The 25,160-nt window shown below is 36.0% G+C and overlaps 1 protein-coding gene across 1 annotated transcript in view; it reads left to right on the top strand.

Annotated features, from left to right (window-relative positions):
* The first annotated feature begins 9,670 nt into the window (after positions 1 to 9,670).
* The window catches only part of stac (C2 and C2B_Munc13-like domain-containing protein staccato), a 335,805-nt gene continuing 320,315 nt past the window's right edge, over positions 9,671 to 25,160 (top strand). The window contains exon 1 of the mRNA XM_081766345.1: positions 9,671 to 10,209. Within this exon, the coding sequence (XP_081622471.1) occupies positions 10,052 to 10,209 (158 nt within the window). The 5' untranslated portion in view covers positions 9,671 to 10,051. The remainder of the gene's footprint in view (positions 10,210 to 25,160) is intronic.

Genomic DNA, 25,160 nt, shown 5'->3' with positions numbered 1-25,160 from the left:
ATCTGTAAGATATATCAAGAAGTTGTTCACTGCAATCGATTATGCATCGCGAGAATAGATTCTACATCCTCCTTAAGCTCTCTATTGAAATCGGAAGTGTTTCAAATTAACGACTTCAGGTTTCTATTTTTATTGCAATAGAATACAAACAGTGAGGGATAGCGAGTTATGGCTTTTTGATAAGCATTGAGCATCCGAGGAATAGGTTCGATCTTTGATCGTTTTAATCTATTGCAACCAACAGTTATAGATGTACTACTTCTTTACTGTAGTTTCACACTGTGAAACGAAACTGACTTGTTACATTTAAATAAATGTTTTTCATTGTTGCACTTCACAAAACGCCATTATATTCAATTTTTTCTAACGTAGATGTTCAATATAGATCACACAATGCCAGTGAGGAGACGAAGCTTAGGAAGGAAAACCATACAATCACAGACAGGATAGCAGACAATTAGGGATCATACTTACCGCCAGTCTTGGGAAGTAACGTAACAAAAGTAACGCGTTACATTTTTTTCCAAAGTAACTGTAAATGTAACGCGTTAGAAATTTTTAAGTAACATACCCAGCTTGCGTTACATTTCAGATGAGTTTTTCGGCAACAAATGTTTCTTTCCTGTAGCTGTCAAGTAAGAATTTGCTCTTGTATCTATACAAATAAAGTGATTCTGAACGTGGAATATTGCGATTTATAAGGTCACCGAGGCAAATCAATATTTCCAGTAAAGTAACTCTCCGCAATCCGCATGAAAGGATATAGAAGCGCTACTATTATCAATCTACAGCTCAAAACATTATAATGATTGGGGAAAATCAGAATGTGTAATAATAATAATAATAATAATAATAATAATAATAATAATAATAATAATAATAATAATAATAATAATAATAATAATAATAATAATAATATACGTTTTTTTTTAATCATATTCTAAGTTTCGGACCTAAAAGTTACTTTCGAAGTAAGGCAACAGTTACTTTCCTGGGGCAAGTAACACGTTAGTAATGCATTACATTTTAAGGAAAAGTAAAGTAATTTATAACGTGTTACATTTTTACAAGTAACTTATCCAAGATTGCTTAACATTTGGTTCGACCTTGATTCTCACCATTCTATTTTAATTTTAAAGCACCCTACGGGAGAGCACATCTCTCACAAGGAGACTTACGGAAGTGTCACTCACCGATCTGAATGAAACTTTGCACACCTGTAGAGCGTCGAAAAATAATTGACACTTTTTTTTTCAATCGTGAAGATTTAAGGGTGGAAACCACCCTTTGAACGTTAGGGGTGGTCGTCAAGCATAAGCAGAAAACAATCATTTAATATAGAAGAAAACATACTGCCAGGGGGAGGGTAAGGACAGCTGATTCAGAATATGACGTCAAAATTACAAAATTCAAAATGGCGGATCCAATATAGTGACTACAATTACAAAATGCTTTATGGTTTGAAATTCTCTGCAGTTACCAAGAACAATTATGGTTGGCAGGGGTTACTACGAGAATGTTGCTGACCGATTTGAAACGCCTTTCTATTGTTGAAACCCCTTTATTTTAACGGAATGCTTGATTAAAGTGAATCTCTGCACCTCTCCCTATTCAGGGTGCTTATCTATAGTTAGTCCCCTCGCCTCTCATTATGTCAGAATTCATATATCCTCAATTCTTATAATTATGAATTTATTGAGGAAACTCTTCAGAGTAATGATATTTCGTAAAAAAAAAAAAAAAAAAAAAAAAGTGTGTGATGTATAAACATTGTTTACACCAAGTTTACCTCATTATAGCAATAGCAGTGACAAATGCTAAATGCAGCACAATCTTCTTCCAAATAACTGTTTTTGTATCACGCATATCTAATAAGATTTGCAAATCTGGGAGAAGAAAACTGATTATGAATCAGTGATTTGGATCTAAATTACATTATTACGGAGATACAAATTTATGTTATAGTTGTAGAGGACAATATCAGTAAAATGTCTCAAGAAGTTTTTCCAAGGCCTAAAGACGAACACATCAAGACGCTGAATCCTAGCAGTTGTTAGTGCAGAATGGTTTTTATTTTGAGGTACTCTTCTGTTCGTAAAATAGGTTGAAAAGTTTATGAATTGTGACCACTCCACAAATCTAATAACAAAATGGACTTTACATTAGGCATTGAGAGTAAAACCTCTTGAAACCATGATCTCACAAGACCTGATGTTAATTTTCCCGAATTTGATGCTTTCACAAGAAATTTTTCAGATTAAAAGAGGTTGTTTTGGACAATAGGGTCAAATGTTTCATTCTTTTCCTGCAAAATAATTAACAATGATAACAACATCATTTTCAGAAATTAAAGGTTGTATGGTGTAGCTATGAGTCATAGATTTATTGCTTGTGCCACACTTTCTCTGTTTGTGTCCCTATAAACGCTAACGTGAGAAGTGCAGAGATTCATTTTAATCAAGCATTCCGTTAAAATAAGTACAGAAAGGGATTTCAAATTGGTCTGCAACCTCCTCGCTCGCAGTAATCTCTGCCAACTGTAATTACACTTGCCTAACTGCAGCGAATTTCAAACCAGAAAATATTTTGTAATTGTAATCACTATATTGAATCCACCATTTTGAATTTTGTAATTTTGACGTCATATTCTGAATCAGCTGTCCTAACCTCCCTCCCTGGCAGTATGTTTTCTTCTATATTAAATGATTGTTTTCTGTCTATGCTTGAAGACCACCCCTAACGTTCAAAGGGTGGTTTCCACCCTTAAATCTTCACGATTGCCGAAACAAAACAAAAAAAAAATATATATATGTGTCGATTATTTTTCGATGTTCTACAAGTGTGTAAAGTTTCATTGAAATCAGTGAGTGACACTTCCGTAAGTCTCCTTGTAAGTCGAACCTTCGTCTCTATTAGATTCTGCTTCTATTTCTTCCGGAGAGCTCCTCCGTGGCTAAGCGGTTAGCGTACGCGCCTTTGGCGTGGGAGACCCGGGTTTGATTCCCGGCGGGAGCTCATGTGGTTCGGATCCCACGTTAATCAGTAGGTCCACGTCTCATATAGCCTCGCTGCTGAACGGGACGTAAAACTCAAAATCAATCAATCAATCTATTTCTTCCGGTCTATGTATTTGTTTTCCAGTTACTTTCATATCCCCTACTACCAAATTCCACGACCTTTTTGTTGGTCTTCCCCTTCTTGTGCCAACTAAGAACGTTTTCTTCACTATTCTTTCTTTTCCCATTCTGATATGGTTAACCCTTTACTTGACAAGCATTGATAGAATTACCATTAAAATATTTAGTTTGCTTTTATGGTTGAACCATGTCTTCCTGATCATAATTTCGCAACTTTTAAAGTATTTTTGTACTTTGGTTACAAAATAGAGGATGTTCATTTCAAAGCAACATTGCCATAAAATAGGTCTTATGTGTAGCTACTGAACAGCATTGCCCTATTATGTTCAAATATCATAAGAATACTCTTAGTAATTACCAACAGTTTCGCTGCAATATTTTCCTACAAAGAAAGAAACCACAAATAAAAAAAAGAAAAAAGAACTTTCGCGGAACGTAGGAGATACAATACTCCTACACAATACTAAATTTGACTGTTCCCTGTTGACGAAGATTAGAAGTATCTAAAGAAGCTACCCGCAAATCATGTATATGAATATTGCATGAAAGCAATAATGCCAATTAAATGATCATTGAAATTATAAATCTTGAGAATAACGAAAAAAAAAAGCGATGTTGCTTGAGAGGAACACTACCCAATAAAGGATTAAGCTTTATGTTCGTGTGTATGTAGAAAATTAATGTCTAGAACTTTAGAAAATCATCCTAACAGAAATATTATGGGTCCCCTGGACGAACTAGTGTGCTTTAACCCTTACTACTTAATTTTACGTGTAATATATACAGGGTGTTTCAAAACAACACTGACAACGTTTGGGAGGCGATTCCTGACACCAAGATAAGACAAAAATTATAGACCAACCGGGTGCAGAAATGCTTCCTTTAGGAGTTATAGCCTGCAGAAAACACGAAAAAAATAAATTTTAAAGGTCCACAGCTTCAAAACTATGGAACCTACCGTAGTCGGATCAAGACTTCACTTAGGAACTAGTATGTACCTTATCCAAATATCCATGTTTCAGAATCCTAAGGTACTCACGTAACAATTTTTATAGAGGAGTTGGTGAGTACTTTAAATTTTATGCCCGTAGCCAAACTCCCTCTACAAAAATTGTTGCATGAGTACCTTAGGATTCTGAAAGATGGATATTTGGATAGGGTGCATACTAGTTACTAAGTGAAGTTTTGACCCGACTACGGTAGGTCCCATAGTTTTGGAGGTATGGACCCTTAAAATTCATTTTTTCATGTTTTCGGCAGCCTATAATTCCGAAAGGAAGCATTTGTGCAGCCAGGTTGGTCTATACTTTTCGTCTTATCTTAGTGCCAGGAATCACCTTCCAAACGTTGTCGTGTTGTTTTGAAACACTCTGTATAAATCTGCTCGTGGAGTCCGTGGGCAAATGACCATTGGATCCATGCGCTAAAACGGCCGTCTTTGTAGTTATAGTTTAGTTCGTCATATCTGATTCAATATTTATTGTCCTTCGTCGTGGATGATCCAGGTTGATTCCTGATGAGTGCACATGTGGTTCGGACCCCAAATTAAGTTATAGGTCCATGTCTCATATAGTCTGGATGCAGAAAAGGAATCCAAGTAAGTAATTGCTATGTGTTTTAATCTATTTTCATCGCTCCACTTACTGTATTGTCCTTAACATCTTCCTTTCAGTGCTTCCCAAAGGTTGCATTTCTTCATTCTTCACAGTCCAGCATTTATATCCATACCTAACTATAGAGCTAATTAAGGCCTTGTACTTTTTTAAAAATAACATTGGATCTTAGTGACGAATGAAGTGCAAAGTAGACTCTGTTTGCAGTTATAACTTCTGGGGTTCATACAACCTTGTAAACTTTATCATAAACCTGTTTCCTCCAAGCGAAGAACGATGGTTTAGCTAGTATACAAGAAATATAATGTAAATGAATCCAGCATCTTCACTTGTAGATGGGTCTATAATTATGTGCTCATTTAGCGAGAGGTATAATTTTATCATTTCCTGCAGGTAAACATTCTAACGAACTGCAGAAACATTTAACCAATACCAATGGAAGCTCGGTAAGCATTAAGGATTGTCAGCACAGAGAATAGTTCAGGAAAACAAGATTCTGATTCAAGATCATTTAATGTTTTCTGATTTACATTGATTGTTTGAGTTTATGCATTTGCTGATTGAACCATGGCGTGTAAGCAGACTTTCTCACTCACCTTGGATTTCTCATAATCAGCTTATCCTCCTTTATGGTTGCTTAAGCGTCACCAGGGTGGGAAAAAATAATGATTTTTTAAAAATAATTTTTGTTGATTTTTTTACTTAAATCGATTTTTTAATATTTAAATCTAACCTTTCTCCTAGTATAATACAAGTCGCGAACTGGAAAATGAACATCAGGAATTAGTATTAAATGTTAATTATGCCATCTAAGTGAAATTATTGGGCTTGAATTTTGAATTAATCCCCAATCGTTAACCTATTTCAATCCTAAACAGTGTTTCTTAAGCATTAAGGAAAAAGTACAGTAACGTTTATCAACGTGGCATTTCTTTTCTTGCGAAAGTTATTGATATTTAGCAGGGGTATATTTTAAGAAATCGGAACTAGCTTACGGCACGAAATAAATATAAAATACATAAATTTCGCCTAAAGTTATAAAATTAAAAAAAAAAAAGTTTCGAACAGAGGATCGGACGCTCCGTATTATCTGGGAAGAATATTCGTCTTAAATGTCGATGGAAAACCCTAAGTTAGGAAGAGAAGAAAGGATTGTCCTGTTACCTGTTCAAAACGGGATTTTCCCTAATAATCCTCTGCATGACATTTGTTTTCGTACTGCACTGTACATACATTTGAGTCTCATTGTATTATGATTATTATCTTCCATAATCGAAATAACATAACAGAAACGAGATTTCACTTATTTTAACTTTATTTCGGAATTTGATTTAAATCAACGATTTTCATTTTAAAAATCAAGTGATTTAAATCAGACTGATTTAAATCAATCCACCCTGAGCGTCACTCTTACGAATGATCTCTTTTCAAACGTTTCGTGTTGCGTTACGCTCCGCAATTTTGTGCAGGCTAGTATCAAAACAGGCCCCTGGTTCTTATCCAGGTAGCATTGAATTCGTTATTTGTTAGATAAGTTATGCTTTTGTTACCAAATAATACTTTTTTATTATATTTCTTTACAACATTTTAAATTGTGTACGATACTTTAGTTCAAATTTATGTGTCTCTTAAGATAGTTAAACTGTAGCAGTGTCACGTGTACATCGTGTGTAGGAGTTTGGTTTGTATAGCATGATAATTTCTCAATTAATATTGAAACTAGAAATGGTAGCAGATTACTCCCATTTCCGGTTTTAGTAGAGAGATTAGAGTGGAGATGGGAAATATTCTTGGAAAGTTTATTTGATTGCAGAAAATCGTTTATCGTTATATATATTACCGTTCTTACCAGGCCCGTATCCACGGGGGGGTCTATGGGCGGCGGTCGGTGCCCCCTAATTTTTTACTGCCCCCCTAAAATTTTAACGATAGGCTTGCAAAAGAACTATAATATGGTTGGACCGGACCCTTCTAACTTCTACCGGGCACCCCCTACATTTTTGGGCTGGCTACTGACCTGGTTTTTACTTTATTGTGATCAAGATTGAAATTAGAAGTAATTGATTTTTGCTATTTCCTATATGAATAGAGGATTAAGTGAGAAAGTGATATCTATTCTTAGAACGCTAAATCGATTCTAAAAATTAAAAAAAAAAAAAACCTTACTATCTCTCTATAGTTTTTGCCAAGGATGTTATAAAATAGAGGATCTTCCCATACATATATTCATCATATGAACTCAATGAAGCCAAAAAACAACCGAGCATCGTCTAAACCGGCACGTCTAATTGGCTGCTCTTGCTTCCGCTATGATTGTTGACTCGAAACATTGCAATCTTAGTAGCGCGGGGTGGGCAGAGTAGGTGTAGCGAAGCTGTGACGTATGGCTTCACGATTTTCTTGTAAGGGCAGATCCTCTATTTTATAACATCCTTGGTTTTTGCTCTATGTAGATCAATATTGAAACTAGAAGCTGTAGCGGATTTCCATCACTTCTGGTTTTAGTAGAGTCTTAAGAATGGAGATGGAATATATTCATGGGACGCTTAATCGATTGCAAGAAACCGCTTCTCGCTATCTATTACCTATTTTACTCTATAGTGATCAACGTTAAGACTGGAATTGATTGATTTGGTGAATGGATCGGCTGCATAATCGAACTCGATTCTTACCTTTTGACCCTTTACATCCTGGTCGAAACAGATGTTGATCCATGAAGTAATTCTTGAGAATTTTGTCTTCCAGACGGACGGATGAATAGATAAATAGACATTTTGATACAATTCTTATGTTAGTTGACACTTATGAAAAGTTTTTTACTTTGTTCGCTCTGTAATCATACTTTCACTATGAAATCTTTCATGGATAAAATATGTTCGTGTTGTTTTCCGCTATAAATAAGCAAAATCAATGAAAAGAAAACAGATTAGCGAAAAAACAAAAAAAAAAACAATAGGCTAATTAACCAGCAAGGAGATCCGCAACTAGGGTTTGTGTCACCTGAGGCAACACGAAATTCCGTCCTCCCTCAATGTATACATATTACCCTTTTAGGCACTTCACCAACCACACACAGGGCACATTCTTCGCTTGCTCCTCCCCATTGCGGCCCTGTTAGCAAGTAGGTACGATACGCACTGTACTGTACATAGATTTGAATGTTCCTTGTGGTCTTATTGTTGAATAATGGCTTTCGAGGGGAAATACTTGATTTAACAAATAGCAACTTTGGAGATTTTAAGACCCTCCTAGCACTCCTAGAAAGTTGAGAAGGGGTATAAAAAGTAAAATAATCGAAAACGACTGATATTAGTGTCAAATACATAGTTTTTAGGGTCACTAAGATGAGTACAGAAGTGCCATTCGTAATGCCGTTTAAGTACAAGTTCAAGCCCTATATTAGACTCTATAATCCCTAAGTGTGGGGATGGGAAGAGGGTGGCATGTAAAAAAATCGAAAACGATCAATATTAGTATCGATACATAGTTTTTGGATTCGCTGAGATGAATAGTCACACTTAAGATGCCAGGAATCGAACGGGAGGTAATCTCTTCGTTATTTATTTCTCGTTTATTTACTTTCGAATATTTTGCATAAACCCTACTCTCTCTGTGCGCAAAGAACGGGCATTTCAATCGAAAATAAAATCCAAAATAATAAAATAAAATGTTTAAAAATATTATTTAACGTAGATTAGTCTGCGTGAATTGTTAATTGTATTCCAGCACTGACAAATAATGCTCCATCATAATTGACTATGCGTACTTCGAATAAAACATACGGATAAACATATGCTGTATTGTAGATATAAACAGTTCATTCATTTAAATCTAATTTTCTGATTCAGATTAAATTCATTAATAGTGCCATTTTGTTACCTCATGCCATTTATTTATTAAGGATATGAAATAACAAAATGAACTTCAAATTTCAGAAACTAAATAAAATTCCTAACTATGAAATAGTGCTACAAGATTACAACAATAAAATAAATTAAGACGTTTCGCAATGACTTGAGGGAACATGGTCAGATAACAAGTAGTGACAGGCAAAGGAGGTATTTCCGGATTTAACCCTCACTCCATTTCAATAAAACATTATGAAAAAAGATACTATTTATCATTTTTGCAATATATATATAACACAAATCCTCAACGATATGATCTTCGGATATTGAACTCCCTTGATGAAATTCTATGTATTTATAAAGAATGAAATAAAATCAAAGGTTTGCGTCACACGATTATGCCGACTAGGATAAAGGAGACGTTGATGATGAGAAATAAATGAAATGGTGGAATGAAGAAAGTGGGAGGAAACGCAAGAACCCGGATAAAACCCACACACACGGTGTTTGTAAACCACAATATTTACTTGACGCGAGCTGGGATCGAACCCAGAGCTCCATGCACCAGAGGTGAACATCATTGAGCCACCGCGGCCCCCTATGTACTTATTATTATTATTATTATTATTATTATTATTATTATTATTATTATTATTATTACAAATCATTTCAGTAAAGAAGACTGCAAAATTTATAATAAGCATGCCTAAAGTAGAAAATGATATTACAAAGTAATTTATTTAAATTGTGTTATTATTATTATTATTATTATTATTATTATTATTATTATTATTATTTAGAATGATTCAGAATTTCAAATTTATGGGGACAAAAACTCCATTACAATAGGCAAGCTTGCCCTAATTATTGTAAATGTTAATTTCCTGTTATATTAATCTTACCTTACCCCTCTCGATCTTTCATAACTCACATATTCTACAGTATGAAAAAAGGTAGAAAAGAGTAATCCGGTAAAAAAAAAAAAAAAAAAAAAGAGAGAGAGAGTCTAAAAGTGCATACACTGAAAAATATTAGTCCTGGATATCTACCAACGGTAGCTACAGTATATTTCTCGCTATCTAGCTGTTACCATAAAATAGCGCATTGACAATATTTCTCTCGTTTAATTTGTGCAAAATACGTTTTCTCTTTCATTGGCGTAACGATGTTGGAATGTTCCCGCAATTCTTATATACGCTTTTATATATATACGTCAAAACCTCGCTCTTTATATTCCTTAATAAGCATGTGAGAAATATTTTCTAAGTAGGAAACATCTATTGGACACGGAGAGAGGGCGCTTATAACCAGTGTGCTTCCGTTGTTTCAGTTCATAAATCACGCCGTGTTTTGTATAGCATACGTATTAAACATACGCAAGTTTGATTGCGATAAGAAATAATAGATTGAAGCATCGCGTAAGTGAAGCTACAGTGCGCCTGAAACCTTTGAAATGAAGGAGTTGGTGAACATAGATATTATACCAGATCAAATATGGTTACAAAGTCGAGGATACTCATCCGATGGAATTTTGTTTTTCAATATCGATCAAAACTTCAATTCAGAATTGTCAAATGAACCTACCGAAGAGTTCCTGTGTAAGGCAGAACGGTAAGTCTCTCCAGACATTCAAATCAGTGTTTACTTCTCTCTCTCTTTTTTTTTTTTTTTTTTTTTTTTTTAACGTTAGTAATTCCTTTTCAAATTAAGTTATTCCCGGCAAGAGCTCAAATGGTTCGAATTCCACGTTAAGCTATAGGGTTCGCGTCTCATATAGCCTTCGTGCTGAAAGAGACGCTAAACCGAAATTTTAAAATCAAATTAAGTTTTATAAATCCGAGGTTGTCTAAAATTGTAATTATGTAAAACGATATGACTTTTGTACTATAGCGTTAATGCCTTTAACAATTATTTTGAGGTCATTATAGCTAAGGTTTTATCCACGTGCTTGCTACTAGCGTTGATTTTCGACTTTTTGGCAAGAAGGAATCAGTTAATACAACAAAAACTAGCTTAAATTTGATATTTCTTGCATTTCTGAGTGGTATCGCATAGAGTAGTAGCCAACGCACTTGCTTTCAGTGTGAGCGGTTCCCGGTGAGGCACTCTATCGGAAAAGTTTAACAGCTTTTCCAGGCTAGCCATCCTGAGTGAGTTTTTCCCTGGATTTTCCTCATCCATACCCGGCAAATGCCGAGATGATACCTAACAGTGGTCTCAGACCGCTTCCCCGGGTAGTGTGATCCCCGAGGGACATAATCCCTCCTACATGACGAGCTAAAATGGCAATAGGTGCCAAAACCCCAGAAACATAATTCCTAATTCGCTGCTGGTCAAATTTAGGCACACCACATTTTGCAAAATTTGCAGGTAAAATTCAATAATCCACATGGAAAGGCGTGTTCATAAGAAAAATATTCGGGTTCACTCGAGCAGACTGTTCTACCGAAAACAAAATTTATAGATAAAATAGGATGTGAAACACTTTTCGTAAAAGAAGAGTGTGAATATAAATAATTTCTGTCAGTGGATATCATGTTGAAATACATTTTCAATGATAGTGAACGTATTCTAAGTGTAACTGTTTACTAAAGCGGAAGAATACAGGAATGCGAAGAAGGTGGAAATAAACGGCGGGTAGGGATGGAATCGAGACGAGACGAGACGAGACTTTGTACAGTCTCGGTCTCGTTTTGGTTGATAAATAGCGGTCTCGATCTTGTCTTGAGTCAAAAAATCACCGTCTCCGTCAACAGGTGCTTGTCTCGGTCTCGAGGGCCAAGTCTCGGTCTCGTCTCGGTTTCATCTCGAAAGTCTCGAAATAAATAGTGTGAAAATATTTTTCATCGTACAGTCCGTCGTTTCCGCTTCTTACATTTTGCCTTCATTCTTGACATAGAATTGTAGTATGATGTACTGTACCTCTTCATAGCTAATTTGCTAGCGCTAATGTGTTCCAGGTTCAATTATCACTGAGTACATCGTACCTGGGATAAAACCCTAATACTAACCCATATTTCATTTTCAGCAATAGACTTTCTCATATAGCCTCAGTACTGCCTATACAATTAAACTCTATTGAATTAATTCCAGTACTATACAGTAGTTTATTTTCTTCCTTTTGAATAAGAATTGTTCAATACCTCCTACCGGATAACGCAACACACAGCAGCACGAATGTATTTAATTGTACCAAAATTCAAATTTTACAATTTCTCATTTATTATCCAATACATTCTGCTTTGACTGTCATTTTAAAAACAAAATATAACGTTTATTATCTTAACAAATAGGGTAAATTATTACTACAATATATTTTGTTTCAAATTGATCAAATGCTTTATTACCGTTTCACATCTCCGTGTTTAATTGGCACTTTATAACACGAATTTGCTGAACCTTGTGTTGAAAGCTACAGCACTCATCTTTGCTATGTGGTCTTGGGTTGAAACACCAAACAAGTTAGATTCGAAATCCGATGTTTCGCATAGTTCGCGTCTCATTTTAAGTATGTTTTGTTTTTATAAAAGTTCATAAGGTTGTAATGTGTTACATAAGCATATATCCAGTGCTGTAACATAGATTAAGCTTATTTCTGAGCTTTCAACGTGCATACGATCTTTATTCGAGAAAACTAATCGTGCGTTCATTACGATGAAAGTTTATATTGATTGAAAACTATTTGCGAAACATGGACATACATACATATTACATAATTGTATAGGTAATCCAAGCTATCTGTATCTATTTTCTCTCTCTCGCCAAAACAAGTGATTCAGTTTTCTTTTGTATTAATTTTCGTAATTTTGTTGCAACATGGATTGAATAGTCAAAAATATTTTTTAGCTGTACGACTTTCGTTAAATTTTAGATCCATTTTTACTCTACTTTACCGAGTAAAAGTTTATATAGTCTATATATGAACCTGTGGGGAAAAGTGTATAGTTTCAGAGCTAGGGCTGTCCAAAATCGCGAAAAAGCCAAATTTCAAGATTCCCTATTTCAAATTCGCGAGACTATGGATGGTGGTCCTTATCAGCGTAAAGGAAGTTATGCATACGCAATCAAAAATGCATATATAATTAATGTTCAGTTAGTGTACAAAGTATTCCCTGCAGGGTGAAAGTCCCAGACACGCCATCAATCGAATTTTTGAGATATGCTCTGACTTTATGATTGGTTCAAAGTAGACAAGTGATAAGCCTTGATAGCAATGAACACGGAATCATTTGGCGCAATATTGTGTGTTAAGGATTGTCAGCAGCACGGTCTCTCGTACTCGGGAAAATGCATGCTGCGATGTTTTCTTTCACACTTATAACTGAAGAAAATGTTAAATACACCATGACGAAATAGATCGCATTGCACATTATTCGAAAAAAAAAAAAAAAAACATGGAGCTGCCGGTTCCTAATACTTCCGACTTCCCTCCGAAGCATTTGAATGCCCAATGTTGTTAAGGCTTACCTCCTGCCTACTTTGGGCCCTCCTTGAAATCAGGGTATATCTGAAAATTCTATTGAGAGTATATCTGAGAATTACACCCTGTAGGGAATACCCTGTACACTTATTGAAAACTGGTGAAATATGATTTTTTTAATTGTATATGCGTGGGTTCTTTTGCGCTGATAAGGACCACCATCCACAGTTTCTGGAATTCGAAAAAAAAAGGCCTTTTGAAATTTAGTTTTTTTTTCTATTTTGGACAGCCCTAGCTCTGAAACTATGCACTGTTCACCATAGGTCCATATGAACTTTTTCTCTTATTTTGATGTGAGAAATCACCTCTTTCAGTTTGTTGGTATAGTTCATTAACACCCTGTATATGATAGGGCTCCTTGGGTACGGCCACGGACTTGAGGTAGACTATGCTACGTCACTTTTTGGTCGACATTGAGTTCAGAATACTTTTTTTTTTTTTTTAAATAGACTATGTTCTAGTGGTGTATTAATGTAAGTCTAAAAGCATCCTACTACTTTGTAACTACTTAGTATAGTTTGAAAAACAGTACTGTAGGTCTTACTTAAGAAACCGGTTTTCGCTTCTCCTGTAAAATAACGAAATTATGACTTGGTTTAGTTTACCTCTGAGGTCAATATATAAGAATCATCAGCATCGTAATTATCAACCATCAATCCACTCCTGGATGAAGGTCTTTCCAAGTCTTCTTCACAGCTATCTGCCTTGAACAATTTTTTTCCAGGTTACTACCCAGTGGTTCTTGATTTTGTCACACCTTCTTGTATGCGAATATTTCCTAGGTTCTTTTGATCTCCTGGTATCCAGTCTAGAATTGTTTTCGTCCATCGATCATAAATTCTTCTTGCAATATGTACAGCACATTTTCCAGCTCATGTTAAAATTATTTCATTAGTACCAGTCAGTGTTCTTTCAGAAACAATATTCCGGTGGGCACACTTAATATTGCGGGGGGCACTACAGATACTATTCTATTTATTATTATATTATAGACGTATTATTTTGGTCTGATCCGGGAGGGTTCTCTCAGAGCTCTGGGTTGCAGTGCCCCCCAAAAAAACAGATCTGGAAGAAACACTGGTACCAGTCATTAGTTGCAAAATAATTCATTTCTATATATTTGGACTACAAATAGTTCAAATCCGCTACTTTTGGAGCACAGACTTGCTACTTTTTGATCTTCGGGTCTAACAACACTGACTCAATGATTGAAATCAACACAATATGAGGAACCCCTTTTGGTTTAGCGGCTAGCACGCTTGACTTCGGTTCGCGTGGTTCCGAGTTCGATTTCCGGTGATGGTACAGTTGACCGACCGAAGTGGTTCGGATTCCACTATAATCAGTAGCTCCACGTCTCTTCTAGCCGCCCAAATGATGTTAGTGATATTGTATTGTTGTTTGTTACACTGAATAATCTATGTGGATTGTGGTTTTATTTAATATCTAAACTAGAAATATGTAATATCTTACGTAGTGCATTTTGAGAAAATATAACTATGTTGCGTTAGCAACACTGCTTGTTTATCTAGTAGTATTGCAAAGTATCTAGAAGAATTTCCTCTTCAATATTTCGCACAACTTGGTACAAAATTTCAGCATTATTAATATACGTATATTATGGTTTAGCCCCTCCCTCTATCATATCCTGGATCCGCGGAGATTATATATATATATATATATATATATATATATATATATATATATATATATATATATATATGAGAGAGAGAGAGAGAGAGAGAGAGAGAGAGAGAGAGAGAGAGAGAGGGGGGGGGGCTATATGCATCAGCAGTGGAATTTGTTTCGGAGGAGGCTCATTGAGGAACAAGTAAGAAACATGTGCGTTGTACGTGCAATACGAAAAATTGATCACAAATTGGATCGGATTTGAGCCCGATAGCCACCCCCTAAATACGCCACTGTACATCAGTCAACCGTTTCCATATTATCGAACACAGCAACGAAACAAATTTTGAATAAAGGCAATTTTAAAAGCTATCAATATCAATATTCTAGACGAGACCGAGACTTTCGAGACTGACCTAAGTATTGTCTCGATTTATAGAGGTCTGCCTCGATCTGTCTCGTCTCGGTATATGAAAGCCCGTCTCTGTCTCGGTACCATCCCTAGGCGGCAATGTTCTGTTGGTGTTAGCAATGGGCGTTTGCGATGGATGTAATGCAAACATAAGATTTTATTACAAAGAATTGTGTGATAAAGAGCGTCATATCAGGCACGTAGCCAAGAGGTGGGTCCGGACCCCTCCCCCCCCCCCTTCGAGACCAGAAATAAAAAAAAATAAGGAAGGATGAAACAAAAAGAAACAAGAAATAGGAAGTATCAGCGTTAAAAATAAAAATAATTTTTCATCATCGCTTCTCTGCAGTATCAAACATGTTATTTGAGAAACAGTTTTCTGCTCCTTTAACTTGTCATTTGGAACAGACAGCAGTTCACGGAATAATAAAAACAAAAAGTTATGTGGGATGAAAGTTCTAGTAACATTTGATTCAACAGAGAAAGGAACCCAGATATTATAAAGTATTTTACAAGACATTATTGGATACGTACTTTTTTTTAATAGTTGAGGTCATAATGAAAGGAAAATTGTTATATTTGGATGAACAGAAGAAGGAACATAGATATTGTAAAATATTTTTTTTTTAATCTATCTTTTTGGGGCGCGGTGGCTCAGTGGTAGAGCGTTCACCTCCGGTGCTTGGGATCCCTGGTTCGGAAACAGCTCGCGCCGTGTGTACTTTGTGGTGGACGAACACTGTGGTGGTGGTTTTTCTTGGGGTTGTCCCGTTTCCTCCCACTTTCTTAATTCTATCCTTTCACTCATCTCTTATCAACGTCTCCTTTAGCCTAACCGGCATAAACGTGGGACGTAAAACTTAGATTTAATTTCATTTTCATGTCATTTTTTTTAATATTCTATTATTCGAGATTTCCTCATAGTTTGTTACTAAAATAGTTACTAACATGTCCTAATTTTAAAGTCTTAACAAACTAATATATATTGCTATTAAAATAGTTTAAATTGATCAAGCCCCTGATGTGATAATATTTCATGTCAAACTCCCCCCCCCTCATTACGAGTTGGTATAGTTCATTAACACCCTGTATATGATAGGGCTCCTTGGGTACGGCCACGGACTTGAGGTAGACTATGCTACGTCACTTTTTGGTCGACATTGAGTTCAGAATACTTTTTTTTTTTTTTAAATAGACTATGTTCTAGTGGTGTAATAATGTAAGTCTAAAAGCATCCTACTACTTTGTAACTACTTAGTATAGTTTGAAAAACAGTACTGTAGGTCTTACTTAAGAAACCGGTTTTCGCTTCTCCTGTGAAATAACGAAATTATGACTTGGTTTAGTTTACCTCTGTTACGAAATCCTGACTAAACGAACCAATATATGTTACCAGTAAAATAGTTTAGAATAATCGAACTCGGGTGTGATAACCACAGTATTTCATGTCTAGGACCCCCCCCCCCCCTATTACGAAATCCTGACTACGTGCCTGGTCATATTATAAAGTTTTTGCTGCGTCATGATATATTGAAGAGTAAAATCAACTGTGCGAAGTGTGGAAAAGAAGTAAAAATTCAGAACAGACGAATTTCTCCTCGCAACGGACCATTTGTACCCGGGAAAGCAGTGAAGCCAATTTGAAGGCAAGAATTATTACGATTATTTAAGAGTTTTTGAAGGTAAAAATTAGTGTACAGTATTTTATGTATAGTATTTTGCCACCAACCTCGTTTATGCGTATGCCCCCGTCGTTGACGCGCCTGCTCCCTACGGACGCTCCCTCTGCTGCGCTCCTGCCCTGACCTGTTAGATAGCATTCGTGCTTTTTAGTGGCCACCTAGACAAGTCGGCTCGTGGTTTATGGACTAGCTCTTCATTGAGTGCATGTCCTGGAAAAATAATAATAATAATAATAATAATGTGTGAAAATTTGGTAGAACCGTCTGCTCGAGTAATGCCATATATTCTGCAGGCGGCAGAATTAAATAGTAAGTTATACAATGTAAGGTTGCTAGTTTAAAATCATTAGGCTACAAGTGTTTTACAATGGTTAAAATAGATGTGTTCATATGATAGATAATTTTTCCGGTGGTGGAATATTTCTGTTCCGTGTAAAAGCTGTATTTTATATTTACAAGTGATTGTTAGTACATGTGCTATACTACATGTTAGTGCATGTGATTGTTAGTACATGTGCTGCGAAAACCCACGTGTTGTCACAATTTTTGTTTAGGTGCATACCACTATCGCTGACGCGTTTCACTCTGCCCTCACTTGGTTAAAAGAATTCTTGCTTTTGTGACACATTTTGGCATTTCAGCTAAACGAATAAAACGCAAGCTCTGACGCGACGTTGCCGAATTCTAAGGGGTGTGGCTATGGCTAAGCAGACAACCTAAAGCGCGATCAGGTGGCAGAGGATAGACGTGGATGTGTACAAAGTAAACATGGCAATACCGCTGGCTTCTACGGGATGATCTACCTTTTCTCGGCACAAAAAATTTTATATTGGACCTTATGGGGAGAACATGGCTACCGAATTTCCTCAGTTTCTAAGGAACTAGGTATCTCTAATGGGAAAGAAAAATTTTGTAGCATTCTACAGAAGTTTATTAACGGGTTGAAATACTTAAATTGTATATTTGTCTGCTAGTTTAGCAGAAATAAATTATTAAAAAATAAATAAATTAGTTTCTTTTTATACAAATTAAAATATGTCTAACTTTGGAACCAATTATGGTAGAAAGATCAACTTTTTTTGTTTTATTCCTTGAGAAGAAACGACTCTAATAGTTTTAATCACAAACATATCTGATACGCCAATTAAAAAATAGTATTTTAATATAAGTATTAAAGTCCACCTGTCAAGAAGTTTGACGAGGGTAAGGCATCCGCGCCCACCCTTTTCTTTTGTTTTCGTCCCGAGAGATATGAAGGGAAGGGTCTTCACAAATCTCTTTCAGCTATGTACACAGACCGTTTTCACAGCAGGTGTCAATGCGAATGTAAACATCCTGTCCTCACGTTCAATAGCCCAAGTTCGGCCACTTTCTCTCTCTTTTTTTTTTTTTTTTCTCTCTCTCTTCCGAGGAGGTGTTTCTACCCTGTAAGAAAATTATAGATATGTAGAGAAAATGGTGATCAATTATTTCTGATAGCCAGATGATAGACAAGCATTCTAAAATGCCTTCGAATTCCAAAAATTTATCGACCATAACTTTACCATCTGGTTATTTTCAGGAGGCAAAAGTTATTATTATTATTATTATTATTATTATTATTATTATTATTATTATTATTATTATTATTATTATTTGGAGTTAGAGTGCAAAGCCACGAAAATGCAAATGGCTCCATTGGCTAAACATACACATAGCTGCCCCATTCAGAACATCCGTTTGTGCGTTAGAAAACATGCTATAACAATGCGCCCCTCGCAAAAATCTAATTCAACTCTTTTTGACCTCAGTAGCGCTTACTAATAGCGTAAATGCTATAAATCAGGCATTTGCAAGTAGGAACAGGGATTAGCCGAATCACAGAAATCTTACTGTCGTCACGGGCTGTAAAAGGTAATATATGGCCTTTTCACAAGAAATAATTATCGGACCTATCGTAGTCGGGTCAAGACTCCACTTAGGAACTAACAGGTGCGCTATCCAAAAATACATGTTTCAGAATCCTAAGGTACTCACGCAACATTTTTTTATAGAAGGGCTTTAGCTACGGGCATATAATTTGAAGTAGTCACCAACTACCTCTATAAAAATCATTGCGGAAGTATATCGCAGGATTCTGAAATTTGGAGTTGGTCTATACTTTTTGTCACGACTAGCTATGTACTGTATATATGCTAGTCAGTGGCGGATCCAGGGGGGCGATCGCCCCCTTCCCCAGAAGAGGAAACTTTCTTATTTTATATATATAAATGAAACCCATCCCAGAGTTTGGAGCTCTTAAAACTACCTCTAAGTAGCAGTATTACAACCCACCGACCCCCCAGAAGTCCGTCCTGGATCCGCCCCTGATGCTAGTCCTTAATACTCTACGTTGAAATATATCATAACTGTCATTTGAAGGAAAAAAGAAAGGAGAGCTGTTGTGCAACATAACATGGTGTTGACATACTCAACCAAAACGACCAGAATGCTTCATTCGGGTAGGTTCAAGACGATTCTTAGTGCACGTACGGATACAGCAGCTGTAAATTCCTGGATATTGTAGAGTTGTCAAGGGAAAACATAAGAGTAGAAGAACCTCTATTTTGAATTTGGTGGAGAAGAAAATAGGCCTAGAGCAGAAACCTAGAGCTGCAGGTCCTTCAAGAAACTCAAGAATGTAAAAGAGAAGAGACCCTAAAAGAGGCCTTTATTTAGTCTATTACAGAAAAAAAGTCGATAGAAGTTATTCAAAGAATTCTTGTAATTTGTCAACATGATTTTCAAAGACATAGCCTTCAATGTGAATGCACTACTAGAAAATAAAGATTATACGGGGGACAGTCAAAAAGTTCCTGGAATATTATTGTAGCTATTTATTACCACGTACAATATATATTAGGGTGGTCCTTAATTTTCGACTTCTGAATTTCTTTGCTCCCAACCCCTAAATTGGTTCCATGTCGGACCAAATTAATCTGTGAAAAAAATGGGCTCAATCGAAGAATATTTAACCGACCCCCAAGCGACCTAAACATCTGAATGCATCTATAATGTATAGTATATGGCAAAAGTTTGCAATAAACTCTTGTAACTTAAAAATGGCTGGGGGAAATGAATCATATCTTGGATAGAGGTTGTAAAAATAAATCCATACCTGATACTGAGTAGTGACCTTGATGAGGCATATCTTTACGTCCACCATCTTGGATTCGCGCACAAAATTTTAAATAGAAATGACCTCGTATGATATATCATTTTGAGGTAGCTTTTGACGACAAACAGACGTCTGCCTTTATTTTCCGCTTATCTCTGTACATGTAATAATTATCAACTATGGAAAATAAAAGCTCCGGAGTAACAAAACTTAATAGTCTGTGAGTTCATATCTCTGTACGGGCTGCAGATTTATAAGATTGTTGAATAGTTTCCCTTATTTAAATTAAACCATAAAGTAAAGAAAGAAATGCACATGCCTATCTACTTGGAAAGAAGATGTGAACTTTCAACGTGGGTTGAATATATTGAAAAACATTGTGGTGGTGAAGGATGTTGCAGAGAAAGGTGTGAAACTGATACAAGAATACGGGAACATTTTAACAAAGGACGAAAAAGAGAAACAATACATATTGCAGATAGTCAGTGTACACAGAAAAAGTATCCAGATGCTACAAAAATTTGCTTAATGATGCAGTAGAATTTGGCTAGTTATCCACAGCCTTCAGCTTTCTTCTATTATCATTTTAAACGGTATTATTTATGTAATTTCATTTTATATAAATAATTCCAATATAGGCTGGTGTGTATTTCGACGGGATGTAATTATGTAACAACATATATAATTATTTCCTTGTTACATGCATGTAATAGTTTATTAATATTTCAGTAACCTACAAAGAAAAAAACATTGAAAGATAATAAACTATTATTTCAAAGCTAAAAAGAATTAAATGCCCAGAGATAAGTTGAAAATAAAGGAAGATATGTTTTTATAATGAAAGGTTACCCAAAAAAGATGCCACAAAATATCATTTCCATTTAAAATTTTGAATCCGAATACAAAATTGGAGACTTCAAAACGGCCGCCATCATGCTATTTCTCAGGGTTAGATGGGGATTACTTCCAATTCCTGTATCCCTTTCGCTTCAGCCGCTTTAAAGTAAGAACGAATTATTCCAGACTTTTCCTATATAATAACATATTGAATATGCATTCAAACTTTAGGTAGCTTGGAGGTCGGTTAAATATTCTTCGATTGAGCCCATGTAATTAAGGACCACCCTAATATATATATATATATATATATATATATATATATATATATATGTATGTATGTATGTATGTATGTATGTATGTGTGTGTCGTGAATGAATAGTTACGCTCATCCCTTATAATCAAGGAGTCCCTTGTTTGATTCCCGATGGAGACACAAGTGGTTCGGATCCTACGTTAAGCTGTAGGTCCCACCCATAGGACGTCATCATTCTGAAAGTATGTTCTTTTCTGCGTATCCTGCTTCTTGTTTCAAGTCTTTAGGATAAATCGAGACTAACTGACAGTGCGTAGTCTTAGCGGGGTAAGCGCGGAAAACGAAAAAGTCAAAGAAAACAGGGCTTTGCTCCCTTGTCCCCATATAACAATGCACAGTATGGACACCGTTCCAAATGGGTCTTACAGGAGCTATCATGGCAACATTTTTGTATAAGACAATTGGTGTGTGTCGTCTGCATGGTTGTCTAGGGACAAAAAAGGGCAAACATGTTTTTCAATAAATAAAAAATAAATAGAAGAAAACGTGCATTTTTCAATTCCCATATCCTCGTCCTAAGAAGGCGCTTAGCGCAACGAGCCTAAACTTTAAATGCTTTGAAAGTTTGTTCCTTTCTGCGTATCCTGCTTCTTGTTTCAACTCCCTAGGACAGTGATGATTTCAGGGGTGATTCTGGGGGAGAATTCTCCCAAGAGCTATGAAATTCACCCTCGGGTGCTTGAGATCTTCGCAGAAATTTCTGTGGAGCACGCAATTTTTAGTCGCTTTCCCCTTCTGTGCGTGGTGCCTCCGGAGGAAATGATCTGAAATTAACACTGCTATAGAATAATTAGAGATTGGCTTACAGTGCTTAGTCTTAGCGAAGTAAGCACGAGAAACCAGAAATATCACAAAAAACAGGGCTTTTGCTCCGCTGTTCCCCCGTGAAAATGCACGGTTTACACACAATACAGATTGGATCTAACAGGGCTATTTAGAGAACGTCTTATAGAGCATTTGGTGTGCAGTGTTGTCTGCGGACAAGGAGGCAAAACCGTGTTTTTCATTAAAAAATGGAGTATTTTAAATTCCCCTCGCCCCCTCAGGAGACGCTTCTTCAATGAGACCGTATCCTGCCTCTTTCTCCCATTCTCTAGATTCTAGGCCAATTAGGACTGACAGGCATTTGAATAAGTCCATTACTTGGTTGCCTAGTAATTAGCCATCATATTGGCTGCCATATTGGATTTAGACAAATGTTCTCTCATGTTACCATGCAAAATATGTCTTGTCATGATGAAAGCTACCAGAAAAAGCAGGTTTCGTTTAGTCCTGAGGAAGTACGCTATATCCTAGAGTAATGCGTGCATATACGCATTTGTAACTTTGTACGGTTAATCGTTAGACAACAGTGTTTCCAGGTTGTAAGGTTTCTAAGTGGCAATAAACAATGCCATATTTAAATTCATCGGCCTCAGAAACCTATACTTTGACACCAAAATTATCTTTCTAAGTGCCTTGGTTCACGATCTCTCTCTCTCTCTCTCTCTCTCTCTCTCTCTATATATATATATATATATATATATATATATATAATGTGTGTGTGTGTGTGTGGAGAGAGAGATTAACGTAGGGCGGCGGCCATATTGGAAAATGACGGCTACCAAGAAAACACCTCAAATTTGAAATATATTCCCAAGACATTATAAAAAAAACTTAGGGGGCATTTTTTTTACCGACACCTATATATGAGGGCCAGGACTTTACATTGTCGGAATCCTGTGGGGGCACCCCACTTCCCCCCTTCCCTTCGCCACTATTGTATGCTATAATATTTGTCCGGAAGGGAAAAAAATCCCAAAATAACAGCGTTTTCTGATATATACTGTTCTTCCCGCGCACTCTAGAATGCATCTTGATGAACTTCCAGAGGTAACGGGGAAAAGAGGATACTTCACACCTCATCGTCCAGTCTCTTAGTATGGAACCATTTTGGGAGACAAACTTTATAAAGCTAACAGTATTTGGCAGCTGACAGGTAATCTCAGAAACTGGTCGAGAACCTGTTTCATTCAGACATCCACCCCCTTCCCCCTCCATTTCACCAACCCCCGCCCTTTCCGCGGCCAAGCTTAGAGTGGGGCGTGACTTACCCTCGTCAAACTTTGACAGGTGGACTTTAATACTTATATTAAAATACTATTTTTTAATTGGCGTATCAGATATGATTGTGATTAAAACTATTAGAGTCGTTTCTTCTCAAGGAATAAAACAAAAAAAAGTTGATCTTTCTACCATAATTGGTTCCAAAGTTAGACATATTTTAATTTGTATAAAAAGAAACTAATTTATTTTTTTTAATAATTTATTTCTGCTAAACTAGCAGACAAATATACAATTTAAGTACTTCAACCCGTTAATAAACTTCTGTAGAATGCTGCAAAATTTTTCTTTCCCATTAGAGATACCTAGTTCCTTAGAAACTGAGGAAAGGTAGCCTTAGAAAGGTAGCCATGTTCTCCCCATAAGGTCCAATATAAAATTTTTTGTGCCGAGAAAAGGTAGATCATCCCGTTAAAGGGAACTTCGAGCGCCGCCTTCAAATACCAAGATGTTTGTCACGCCGTTTAACATAGGTTATTTTGTGTCTTTTGTACTGTAATTTTTATGGTGTATAATCGGACTCGGTATTTATACGCAAACCAAGAAAGAATAATAGATTTTCAACAATTACTTCTGGTGGTCTCCTTGAGTTTTATCTATGCTAAATGAGGTATTGTCATATCGTCCAGCGCAAATATTTTGGAGGACAATATGAAGGAAATTAGTGGAAAAAATATAAGGTTTCAGAACTATTCCAAGTGACGTCCTAAACTTCACCTGCACGAATTAGAGTTAATATATTATAGGATTCTTAATTATGCAATACTTTCAATTTATTCATTTGTGTGTTTCTTTATTGCTTCAATATTTAGTGTTCTTAATGCTTAAGGAAAACCATCAGCTTGTATTCGTTACTGTGAATTCCTTCCTAACTCTTTTTTTCTTTATTTATTTAATTTTCAAGCTGATTGTCGAGTGACTTTTAGAGCTCAACAGGACAAAGGGTATATTTCGTAGCAGATTTAAAATAGTTTTAGGTTCAGACATACAGTGGCGGATCTAGGAAGTAAAAACTGTGGAGGGGGGAGCCAGAGTCCAGACTATGATAGGAATATCATCAGTTTATTATAAACTTTCAAAAATATATAAATAATACCCTAAGTTACTCTTGTTACTCAAGCTGGAAGGGGGGGGGGGTAGGCTCCCCGGCCCCGGATACATCCGCCACTGCAGACATGAAATACATAGTAACTTGACGGAAGTAGTTAGTTTTCAAGTCTTTACCATTATTATTATTATTATTATTATTATTATTATTATTATTATTATTATTATTATTATTATTATTATTTCAAAAGAATACATAATTTCATTATTTTCAGAAGGGCTCTTATTAATTCACTCCCTGCCAAAATATCTGACAATCATGGGAGCTCGAAGGGGGGGCAGGAGGATCGAGACCCTGTCTCACGAAAATGTATTAAATTTTTTAAGATTTTCTTCATACAAATAAAAACAAATAGAAGACGTAATATAGCAGCAGGGATTTTAGCCCCCCTGGAAAATTTATTTCGGGCGCCCATGTTTTTAACTCTCAGTAATCGAAACTATCCTACCAGTGATCACTTTCATTGTAAAATATAGTAAGGAGCTTTCTGGAACGCCTACGAAAATTTCTGGCAATGCCCATATCTCAGTACGAATAGCACTGAACAAAGCAACTTCTATTTTAAAAATAATAAATATGTTAGTTGGCGAAACTGTTGCACATTCATTAACTTATTTTTAAATAAACTTTTTTTTTCATTGATTTGTATTTCTAGTTTTATTTAGGGTCAATCAATATCTAGCTGGATAATTGATGCATCTTCTGTTGTTTTGTATTGGGTAGAACAAAGAATTAAGAAGGAACAAGGAAATACAAGCGTGTCCGAGGTCATGCGAAAAGTTCAGGCGATGTCTTTCTATAACAACGTCCCCGGGGGACAATTGAGTAATTTCGTATCTGTTCTGTTGTTCATGTTTCA

Source organism: Thermobia domestica, chromosome 1, assembly GCF_964235325.1.
Source record: "Thermobia domestica chromosome 1, izTheDome1.hap1.1, whole genome shotgun sequence".
NCBI classification, from domain to species: domain Eukaryota; kingdom Metazoa; phylum Arthropoda; class Insecta; order Zygentoma; family Lepismatidae; genus Thermobia; species Thermobia domestica.
This window is presented reverse-complemented; position numbering and strand designations above follow the sequence as displayed.